The sequence below is a fragment of the Chionomys nivalis genome, chromosome 2, assembly GCF_950005125.1.
Source record: "Chionomys nivalis chromosome 2, mChiNiv1.1, whole genome shotgun sequence".
Lineage (NCBI taxonomy): Eukaryota > Metazoa > Chordata > Mammalia > Rodentia > Cricetidae > Chionomys > Chionomys nivalis.
In genome coordinates, this window is record NC_080087.1 from 92,470,940 (window position 1) to 92,483,380 (window position 12,441).

General features: G+C 38.8%; 1 protein-coding gene across 3 annotated transcripts in view; it reads left to right on the forward strand.

The window, feature by feature from the left end:
- Tmem232 (transmembrane protein 232) overlaps positions 1-11,748 on the forward strand; it is a 232,494-nt gene extending 220,746 nt beyond the window's left edge. For all 3 annotated transcript variants that reach the window (XM_057762323.1, XM_057762326.1, XM_057762324.1), the window contains exon 13: positions 11,389-11,748. In XM_057762323.1, the coding sequence (XP_057618306.1) occupies positions 11,389-11,625 (237 nt within the window). In that variant the 3' untranslated portion in view covers positions 11,626-11,748. The remainder of the gene's footprint in view (positions 1-11,388) is intronic.
- Positions 11,749-12,441: the final 693 nt, after the last annotated feature.

The window sequence follows — 12,441 nt, forward strand, 5'->3', positions numbered from 1 at the left end:
AAAACATATGCTTGTAGCTTCCAGGCGCCATTCTCCTCTCAAGTCAACTTATTTTGTTGAGTGGCTATAACATGCAAGGAATAGGGGCGTTAGTTTGTTACTCAAAATAAATTGTTATTTTGTACATTGCAGTAGCCCATAGCATGACACCTGCATTGTTTAGTGCAGAGGTTGAATTAACTACTTCCTGGTGTTTCTGTTTCCCACCAACTTCAAGGTAGCACAATGAAAATAATAATGGCAATTAAGAGTCCAAACAATACACTATGTCATCCAAATTGCCACAATCATAGTTTGCTAAGACAAACTGGCATTGTATTTATGGTGCGGAGGCCAGTGAAAAGGACTGTGACCATACCAAATTTGAAGAGTGGGAAAAGGAGAAAATCTAATCTCTGGACAATAATGATATAAATAGAACCTATGAACTGTTTTTATACATTTGAAATATTTATATATGTTATTTGAGGAATTTTTAAAACATCTTATTTTACTTACAAATCTTAAAAGTTAATCATCACAGGAGGAAATGGGAAAAGGGGGGCTCTTTAGGGAAGGGGAGGGAGATAAAAGAGGTTGGTGAATAATAGTAAGGATGTCTGAAAAGCCCACAAGGAATCATACTATTAACTAATTATTTTTTTAAAAGCCTCTACAATACATGTAATTCTGTGCATAAATATACATATGCAATTTTAATAAACTTTTATCATCTGGATTCACAGTGCACTCTCCAAGTGCCAAAGACCACCTGAAAAAACCCTACTACCAGCCATGAACAGTTTTTTTGTTGTTCAGCTACGACTGTCAAAGACACTCCTCAAACACACAGTCTGTTGTTCTCTTGCTTACACCACAAGACGTAAAAGATTAAGGCCCTGTTGCTGAAGACATTATTTGCTTCAGAAATAGAGCCCAGAGACACCCCGGCCTGGAACTGACCTGAATTCCCCCTCTTTGAAGAATTAGCTGTCATGATATCAGAAGATATTATACAAGTTTCCAGAGGGAGGCAGCCAAAATTCCCACCCAGCTGTGACAACAGCCATCATGACACAGTGATGTTGAGGGTACAGTAGTGGCCGGCATACTTTGGTAGTAGCCCATAGCTCTCTAATCGGACTTGAGACCTGGTTAACAAGAGGGAGACCATGTTTGGTACTAGAAAACCTACCTAACTACTCATTGCTAGTGAAGTCACGGTTACTGGAGGAGAATCTACAACTACTTTACGAAATCAGCATCAGCCCTAAAAGCAGGCTATAAACACTTGTCCTTACACCTACAGATAGTGTATATTCACTCTTTTTTTGTAAGTATAGTTGTTTTATTTTATTTTTTTCTTACAGTGTTTCATCATCTTTTTTTTTATTTTTCCATTCAAAAATTTACACTTCCTCCCCACCTCCCATTCCCTTCCCACTCCCCCACTCCCCTCCTCCCTCCCCCTCCTTCCTTAAGAGAGGACAGGGAACCCTGCTGTGTGGGAAGTCCAAGGCCTTCATCAAGGAAACTTCTCTTTGCAACAGACAGAGACCACTACAGAAAACCACATTCAATCAAAATGCAGAGTTGTGGAGCCCAGTCCCAAATGATACATCTATAAAATAAATACTCATGCTTCTTCGGCTCTGGAAATAGTTCATAAGCAGGGGCAGAAGGGTTGCAAGAACCAGAGAACCAGGGAGTTTGCTATGAGAGTGTGTCTTCTCATAACATTAGAAGCTACACCCATAAAGTTTTATCTGCATGACTGTCTAAATGTGAAAGGAACAAGGATGACACCAACAGACATGGCAAACTGAATGGGGGAAGTCCACAAGATCTCAGTCCTACTCAAAGAGCAACAGGCAATTGAGGAAATCTGGGAGCAGAAGAGGTACACCAATTGGCTGCCAAATGGCCAGCCTTGAAAATATACATACAAGTTACATCATATGGATAAACAGGTTATATTTAGGTTTATATATTAGGTTATATATATATATATATATCAAATGCACATCTATCTATAGATAGATAGACAGATAGATAGATGTGTATTTGATAATCATTAGTAAGAAAGAGGCCATTAGTTGACAGAAAAGCAGGGAGGGATACATGGTAAAGTTTAGAGGGAGAAAAAGGAAAGAAGAAATGTTGTTATTTATTTTATCATAAAAAGACTTAATTGTTTTAAATGGAGAAAATTAAAAAGAAGAGGTAATTATCACCTTTGAAATTACAAAATCTGCCTGTACTTTGGCCTCAATTTTGGTTTACCATTTCTGGTTAGTGAACCCACCTATACTTCCATCCCAATTCCAAGGTCTGCCTAGTGTGTCAAGAAGTTGGTTGAGAATCAAGCCCTGTACCAAGCCTCCATTCAGCTCTCATTCCCCTGTAGGTTGTTCATTATTTATATATTCCCCAAGGTCAGCCTTTGAGGCCACCTGTGCCCCTCATTGTTCATATCTTTGTTTTCCTCTGTATTTATCATTCTTTTACATCTCCCAAAGGACACAAGCTTACCCAGTTTACAGCATGTTTGATCCAACCTTCTGAGAAATACACTGTTCTACATTGAGTGCATAACCTTACCTCTCTCTTTCCAGTGTACTTTTAGGGAAAATTTCACATTGTCAATCCATCTTTTTTTTCTTTGCTTCTGCCACTCCTTCTGCTATGCATGTTCCTTTTCTCTGCCTCTCATACATAAACAAGTTATTAATAAGCATCCCCACCATGATTTACTCCTCTTTATTCTCTATATTCACACCCACAATGATTAATATACCAGTGCATACCATAGTATTGGTGTCTTTTTACTCCCCATAACAATGGGTATTCAGGAATGGCTATTTTGCAATCAATTGATATCCATTTTCATGTGGGTTTTTGATGGTCTGCAACTGTTGTAGCAGAATAATATTCAACACACAGTGAGGTTGAGGATAGAGCCTGTTCCCTAAGAAACAGACTAAAAGAAAAAAAATTTTCATCTCAACTAACTAAAATCTAGTATCTCCTAAAATCTGCAAATGTCTCCACTGAATGTGGAAAAGCCATCCAGCAACAGCAGCAACAGCAAATGCTAACCATTGAGCTAACCATGATGGGCAGGTCCCACTGTAAAAATGCAAGGAAAACGAAAAACCAGGACAACTTATCACTAGCACATACCAATCCCATAGTAATGTCCCCCAATGAAGATGACCAGATAAAATTCCAAACAGTTAAAAAAGAACAACTGTAAACATCTTTTTAAAAACTTCTTGTAGAGGGCACAGAAGTATTTTAAGAGAACACAAACAGTTGGGTTAAATAAAGAAGTCAATTCAAGAGAGAAAAATTGAACTCAGTAAAGAGACAGGACCACTGAAGATGAACCAAACAAAAATAATGATGGAAATGAAGAATATAATAAATAAATTAAGGCATTAGTGGGATGCCTCAGTGACAGAATTAATCATGTGAAGGACAGAATTTCAGGGCTCAAACACAAACCAGAGAGATCAGATCATTCTGTCAGGGTTAATGACAATTTTTTTTTGTTTTTTGCTTATTTATTTATTTATTTATTTATTTATTTATTTATTTATTTAAGATTTCTGCCTTCTCCCGGCCACCACCTCCCATTTCCCTCCCCCTCCCCCATCAAGTTCCCCTCGCTCATCATCCCTAAGAGTAATCCGGGTTCCCTGCCCTGTGGGAAGTCCAAGGACCACCCACCTCCATCCAGGTCTAGTAAGGTGAACATCCAAACTGCCTAGGCTCCCACAAAGCCAGTACGTGCAGTAGGATCAAAAACCCATTGCCATTGTTCTTGAGTTCTCAGTAGTCCTCATTGTCCATTATGTTCAGCAAGTCCGGTTTTATCCCATGCTTTTTTTTTTTTTTTTTTTTAAAGTTTGTGAATGGGAGTTACAAGATATTTGGGCTACCATAAAAAGGAAAAATTTATGTATTATAATCATAAAATGAGAATAAATTCATGCTAAAAGAATAGATGTTTTTTAGACAAAATCTTGAAAGATAGTTCCTCGAATCTAAAAGATGCCCATCCAGAGACAAGAGGCTCACAGAATGCCGAATCAATAGAATCGAAAAGAGAAACTCCCAATGTCGTATCATCCTTATAGCACTAACTATGCAGAACAAATATATATTGAAAGCTGCAAGAAAGAAATATCAGTCACATGGAAAGGAAGGTCCATCCAAATAACTGTTGGTCATTCACTGGGGGCCTTGACAGTAAGAATGGATTGGAAGATGTATTTCAAAGTATATAAGTTTACAGCTGTCAACCCAACCTAATGTACAAGGTAAAACCATCATACTTGAAGGAGAAACAAAATCTTTCCATGATAAGAACAGATTAAAGGAATTTATGCTCACCATGAAAGCTCTACAAAGAATAATAAAAGGAATGTTGAATATTAAAGAGAAAGCTAAACATACCCAAGGACTTACAAAAAAATGCTGAGGCAATCATTGAACTAAAGAGCAGTAAGGAAACAGAAAAAGGCCATTCTCTGAGGTGCCGCCAGGAGCCACGTGGTGGTGGCACAGGGACTTAGGCAGGAAACCACAGTGGCAGACCTTAGAGGAACTGTGTGGCTGGGAACAGGCACCAGGAGCAGGACTGAGGTGTGATCAGTTTCTCTGTTGCTGCTCATGAGAACTCTGCCCTCACGTTTATATTACAGAGGTTCAGTCACCCACCATACCTGAGGCAAAATTCCAGAGAAGAGCAACAGGGAGGAATGGCTGCTTCTCCAGAGAATGACTCCCAGAGAACCATCATACTAAAGGTGTGATAAACATAAGAAATTCTTGGATTAAGACTCAAAACATATTGTCCATCAGCCCATGGCTATCTAAGAGAAGTCTTATAAATGTAATGAGCTTAGCAAAATGATTCCTGGATCCTTCCCACTTACACCTTATAACACGAGTGATATTACAGGAAAGCGCAGCAGCTGTGCATTTCATAACCACAGTGATGCTTGTGTTAAATCAACAAACCGAAACAGATGTAAAAGTGGGCACACCAGAGAAGAACTTTGCAAACTAAAGACTATGTAGAACATTTGCATTCCAGCATTAGTCAAAGTCTGAGAATCCACCCGGGAAATAAATGTAAAGGAAATGATAAGAATTTTGACGTTACATGCAAACATCAGATAATTCATAGCGTGGGGAACATGGCAACTTCTATAACACATTGTCATATTTTCAGATCCACTTCAGAATCCATATGGGAAAAAAATCTTACAAATGTCAGGGATGTGACGAATCCTTTACCAATTACTTGAGTCTTAAATCACATTAGAGAATCGAGACTGTCGAGAAATGTTACACATGTAAAGAATGTGCTAAGTCATTTCATTAATGGTTGGACCTTTAAAAGCATTAGAGAACCCATCCTGGAGATGCAAATGCGGTGAATGTGACATATCATTTACCAGCGGGTCAGAGGTCACACAGGAGAGAAACCGCACAGATGTAAAGAACATGACAGATGCTTTTCTCTGTTGTTTCTCGTTGAAGACCACTACAGAGTCCATCCCGTAGACAGAGCTTACGAATGTAGCAAGTGCAGAAAATGCTTTTCCAGGTCCTCAGATCTTAACGCATATTAGTGGACTCAGGAGGAAACTTTACAAGTGTTGTGATTGTGACAAATGCTTTAAAATGACCTCAAAACAGTGCACACCAGACAATCCATGCAGGCGTAAAACCTTACACTTGTAGTGAATGTGACAAATCTTTTACCCAGCGCCCAGTCTTAGAAAACATCAGGAAAACACATTGGAGAGAAAAGTTTCCATAATGAGTGATGTGGCATATGCTTTATCCAGAGCTCTGTCCTTAAAGACCTCTGTAGGCTACACACTGCAGACTCATCGTGAACATGAGAAACTTCTGCAAGACTTACAGAAACGTTTAAATCTTAGAAAACATCAAGAGTTGATATTGGAAAAAAATCTGAATATGTGACAATGTGAGAAAAAAATCTTTCCTTAAGACATTTTACTTTTCAAACTTGAAAAAATTTATTTTGAAGACAAAATGGGGGAAGCCTGAAGGATGTGCTATTACATGGCAGTTTCCAGGAGACTGAAACATTCCCTCATGATGGGAGTGGATTAAGACAGTAAATAAGCACCTAAACATAGCTCCAGGAGGTCCCTGAACCTGAGCAGATCCCCTGCAGAAGAGTAAACTGACAGAAGAGAATGTAGAGAGCCTCTCTCAGACAAGACTTGCAGCCAGGACAAAGCAACCAGGCTACCTCCTAGAAGACACTCCAGCCTATAATGCTGCCTGCACAAGGCTGAAACCAACAGTCACCAGGAACGGACACTCTCCAGCCTCCTATGATGCCTGCATGGATACAGTGTGCCAGGTTTCAGGCATTCTTGACCTAATTTCCATTCGGGGTAGGCTCTTGTGATGCAGCTGTCTTTGAGTCCCTTCTGCACCTATGTATAACACCTTACCCATGTTCCTGTAAGTAACTCTCAAACAGTGCATTGGTTCACCAAGTTGGACTTTTTTGGCATCCATACTTTGGTTTGCTGTCAGTTCCCTTTTCAGTGTGAGCAGATAGATGTACCTGATACCTCTCCCCAGGAAACGTCCATCACATAATGTACTGAAACCTTTCTTCCAAACTTGTTGTATGTTAGAAAATTCATATTGCAGACAAAGCATTTAAATATTTACCATTGTGTTGGGTTTGTGCCTCATTCCACTTTAGAAATTCAATGCCAGAGATTCCCCAAGAAATGTGTTGAAGTTGTCAAGCCTTTACCTAGTGCTAAAAGTGTAGATACTTCTGTAATCTGATTTTGAGAGAAAACCCACTGAATGCTTTAATAATGCCTCATTTTTATTTTAAAAAATAAAATAAAAAAACTACAAAGACAACAAAATGACAAGATCAACGCACATGTATTATTGAAAACTCAAAATAGTATTAATTCTCCTATCAAATGACATAGACTAGCTGATTAGATTAGAAACAGTTCCTTTCTTTTGCTGCTTTCATGAAGTATGAATTATCATCAAAGATGGACACTACCATTAGGGTGAAAAGATGAACAAAGACCTTCCAAGCAACAAGAACCAAGAAGTGAACAGATATCACTGTTCTAATATGTGAGAAAATAGACTTCAACCTGAGTCTAGTCGGAAGAGATAGTCACTGATAACTGTGGAGAAATCAATCAAGAGGAATTACAGTTCTAGATATATACATACTGAAGGCAGGCTCAACTAATTTTGTTTTGTTTTGTTTTTTGAGACAGGGTTTCTCTGTAGCTTTGGTGCCTGTCCCGGAACTAGCTCTTGTAGACCAGGCTGGCCTCAAACTCCCAGAGATCTGCCTGCCTCTGCCTCCCAAGTGCTGGGATTAAAGGCATGTGCCACCACCGCCCGGCTCAACTAATTTTTATAAAACAATGCAACTAGATCTACACTTACATATTAATCACAAAATGAGTGGTCAGTAGCTTCACTCCCCCATCTCTCCATTAGGAAGGTCAACAGACAAACACTGGAATTAAATGATACCATAGATCAGGTAGACATAATAGATATTAATCACAGCACAGTAATAGTCAGGGACTTTAATGCTCTGCTCTCAATACTATAAAGCAGAGGAACACTGGAATTAATGATACTATATATCAAAAGAACCTAACAGACATCTACAGAACATTATACTAAAACTACATAATACACATTCTCCTCAGTAGCACATGCATAGAACATTATCTAAAACAGGTCACATGTTAGGACACAAAACAAATGCCAAAAAATACAGGAAAGTAGAAATGATTCCTTATATTTCATGTGATCACTGTGTAATAAGTCTACAAATCAGTATCAAAGACAGAAATCATACAATCATTTAATAGATACAGAAATTGTCTTTAACAAAATCTCTTCAAAATAAAAGCTCTGGAGAGACTATGGATGGACGGAGTCACATGTCTACTAAGAAAAGACTTCATTTGGCACACCTATAACCAATATCATGCTTAAATGGAGAAAAACTTGAAGCCTCCCATTAATACCAGGGAGAAGGAGAGGGTGTTCATTTTTTTCATGTTTGTTTAATATAGTATTTGGATCAATCATTTCCAAAAGGATCAAAGACCTCAGTGTTATATTTGAAAATCTGAAATTACTAGAAATAATGTATGCAGGTCTTAAAGGCCTGTGTAATTAATTAAATTGATTGATTTTCATATGCTGAAACATCCCAGCATGTCTGGAGTGAATTCAACTTGACCAAGGTAAATAAATTTTTTTTTATGTTCTTGAATTTAGATTGCAGGTATTTTACTCAGAATTTTGGGGTCAGTGTTCACCACAGAGATTGGTTTGTAATTTTCTTTTCTTGGTATGTCTTTGTCTGGTTTTAGAATTAGGATGATACTAATTCTGTAAAAGGAGTTTGGAAGTATTCCTTCATTTCTATTTTGCAGAATTATCTGAGAAATATTCGTCCTATATTTGAATATATAGGCAGGTCATTCAAATAGGAAGGATTGACACTGCAAAGGAAGCCTATGCCAGCTGCAAACATGACAGAAAGTTAGACTCTAGAATAGAGAAAGAGCTTAAAATCTAAATATCAAGACAAATAATTTGTTTATAATTAGTCTAAGGAACTGAAGATAGAGTTCTCCAAAGAAAAAACACAAATGACTAATAAATACTTTTTAAAAATGTTCACCATCCATAGCCTCTAGAAAATTGGAAAATCCAAGTAGTTTGATATTTTAGTGTGCGTCAGTCAGAGTGGCTGTTATTAATAAAATAAGTAACCATGAATGTTGGTGAGGGTGAATGAAAATGAGACACTCTCATCACTGTTGGTGGGTGTGGAAACTGGTGCAGCCCCTGTGATAATCAATGTTTATGTTCCTCAGAAAGCTGAAAATCGTGCTGCTGCACAGCTCAACTCTAACACTCTCTCTCAGACACACACTTAAAGACTCCATACTTCACAATGGACGTTCCTGCACTTCCATGTTGGCACGGATGAACAGTAGACTCTGGTTCAGTGGGAAAGAAGAATAGAATTATGAAAATTTCCGGAAAATTGGTAGATCTAGAAAATGTTATACCCAATAAGGTAATAAAGGCCATAAAGACAAACACCTCATGTTCTCCCTTATGTAGCATGAATAGTAAAATCTCAGAGACAGAAATTGGAGTTCAACCTGAAGGTCAGAGAAACAAAACAGCCAAGCCACTGGAGAAGTTTTATCTCTACCAAGGCTGGGTGACTACAAACTAAAACAGCCTAAGTCTCTCTCTCTTCCAACTTTATATTCCCTCTAGTGCTAGGATTGATTAAAGGTGTGAGTCACCAGCACCTGGATTTGTTTCTGCATTGATCTTGTGTAGCCCAGGGTGGCCTTGAATTCATAAAGATCCATCTGCCTCTGTCTCCCAAGTCCTGGAATTAAAGGTGTGTGTCACCATTACCTGATCTCTAGTGGATTTACCTTTGCCTCTGGTCTTCTGGCAAGATTTACTTATTAAAATACAAATAATATACCACCATACTCTTATGTGCAGATTTTAGCTATGGAGTTTTAGAGGGTGTGCTTAAATTTTAGTGTCCATAAGGCCCAGAAGGATAGGAGTCATTTGAAGGAAGGTAGGAGGAGGCCTACCTTAGGGCAGGGGGAATAGTGGAACATGTTGGAAATGAGAGTATAAAGGGGTGATGCTGGAAATAAAAAAGTCATAGCAAGGAGAGGGGAAGCACAGGGAAGAGGAAGGCAGATATAAAAGAAAAAACCTGATACGGAAATCTGCTATATAATGCTTCTTAAAGCAGAGGATGACTAGGAAGGGCTGGAGGGATGAAATGGAGGGGGTAAGTGATGTAATTCTCTTTTACTTAAAAATAATATAAAAACTACACACACATATATGTGTATGTACTAGAAGATCAGGAGATACAAAGCAAAAAGATGTCTTCTGGTTATGTCACAGCCATTGAACTCGTGTTGTCATGGTTACCTGCACAAGGCTTACACAAGATTGGGCACTTGCACATTTCATTATATATAAGTCCTCACATGTCCTTGAGAGACTATTGGCCATAGGCAGTTATTGAGGCTGGGGTCATTTTCTTTGGTGGGATAACAGCTAGTAAGTTGCTCTAGTAAATAAGCTCTGTTCTACATTTGGGTATGAACTTGATTAAACTACAAAAAGTAGACATGAAAATCTGGTAGGGGAGGACTTGCTGATAAGAAGGGTTCCAGCTGAAGAGGGAAAGGAATGAGATGGGAACAGGAGCATGCAACAATGACTGAAATTCATGGTATAATTTTATGAGACGGGCAAACAATAAAAATTTTTTAAAAGGCCAACTACAAAGTATAAGACTTTATATATGAGAAGATGTATCTGTTGCCATTGAATATCACAGATTTAGAAACTAAATGAATTTCAGGCTGTGCCTGAATAGTATAGATGTTTTGCCACCGGTTTCTGAGTATTTCATGGAAAAAATTATTTTATGAGAAACTCAATATGTAATAATGATGTGCAGCGAACATCTCAAGAACCACGATAGTAACTTATTTCCTGTATCATTAAAATTTAAACAGGTCATATACTATAAACATGTAGCTTCTTATGCTTTAGATTTAATGTTTACTCAGACGAGTATTTCAACGTTCTGCAAGACTGTTACTGTCGGTAAGTCTGCATGGCAGACTGTGAGCCCAGCTGAGGGGGACACAAAGAACAATGGATGCAGGAGTCTTATGAGTGTCTAGCGCATCATGCCAGGAGTGACTCCACTCTGAACTGTTGACTCCACTCCAGTCTGAAGAGGGCTTACTACTTCTTTTAGCCATTTCCCCCGCCAGCTGTGTGAGAAGAGGGGGAAGTCCTGGAGGTTTCTTCTCTCTCATTAGTTCCAACACTGGTCACACCTTCCTAATTCTCACCATGGTGGTTAACGGTGGAGAGGTTGCCTGACTATTAATTCCACTTTAAACCTTATTAGGAATAATATGAGATTGCACCCTTTTAATATTTCTTCTAGCCTTTGGTCGATTGCGTCGCTTCAGCTAGATCTTTCATTTTATAATCGATGCTGTCATGGAAATGTCAGTATGGAACAAGACAGAAAAATTTTCTGTGCTGTAGAAACAGATGCTACTTTTAGGAGGAAATTCTGTTTCTGCGGGGCAGGTATATGTTTCTGCAGTTTTCATATGTTAGAGTGTGAGAAACCTGAGGAATGCTTCTGCACAGCAGGGAAAGGAGAGTGGCAGGTAACAATGTGCATTTGAAAAGCTCTGTTGATGTGTGCTTCTTCATGGGAAATAATATGTAAATGAATTATTACTTCCATCACAGTGGCAAAAAGAAATGGAGGTTCGAAAGCGAGAAGAAGCAGTGTGTGAGGCCCTGAAAAGGAAAGACGAGGAGAAAAAGGAGGAAATTCGCTTTCAAGAAATTATGAAGCAAAGAGAGAAGAAACTGAACAAGCAGACTAAACCCTATGAAATCACTTCATTAGAAAAAAAAGATGACCCGGGAAAGGAAAGTGGGTTCTGTGGGCCGGAAACGACAACAACCAACGGAGCTCAGTGAGCTAAGAGGTTGGAAAGCCTTCTTGGAATTAACACGAGGCCGTTTTTTAAAAAAAGGCATTGTTATCTTGGTAGCAGTTTGTAGTCTTAGTAGTCATGGTGTAGTCTCACATTAACAGTCAACTCTTCGTCACACTTAGGTGAGGTGGTTTTACCAGCTGTCTGTCCCTGTTTCCCCTTGCTCTGGTGTAGCCCTTCCGGGCTCTCTCAGCATTGATAGTCACTGTACTGTAAGGAAGTGAACTGAAGACTAATGAGTGAAGGTGTAAGGGGGATGAGAATTGTTCTTGAAAGCACGAGTGAACATGGGCTTAAACCCCTTTGACCGCTTTTGTTTCAATAAAGAAATTACAGTGATTCTAGGGTCCGTATTTTATCATCAATTTTTGAAGACCGATGCTCCACACTAATGACTAGAATCTTGTAAATTACTGTGCAGAAGCAAGTCTGGAAAGGGTGCTTTCCCAAAATCAGCTTGATATTTAATGGACGGCCAAAGAGACCAATGAGTGACAGTGGTTTGAGCTTGCTATATGAGTTTATGAAAACGGGTGTGCAGGGGTCAGGAAAGCTTGGTACCAAATACGGGAAGCGCTCATCCAATCGGGAACTATTTTATAAATAGTATTCACTTCATCTGTGACTCAGTCTATGGGCCAGTGTAGAAAGATGGGGTTCCTTTGGTGCTTAATAGTTTTCTTTTAGAAAACATAGATAATATGGTTTTCAATTTCACACAAGTGGTCTGGTGATACTCAAGAGGCAAATTCTTTGCCAGGAATGTCCAATCCTGACACAGGTCAGGTGGTACCCTAAG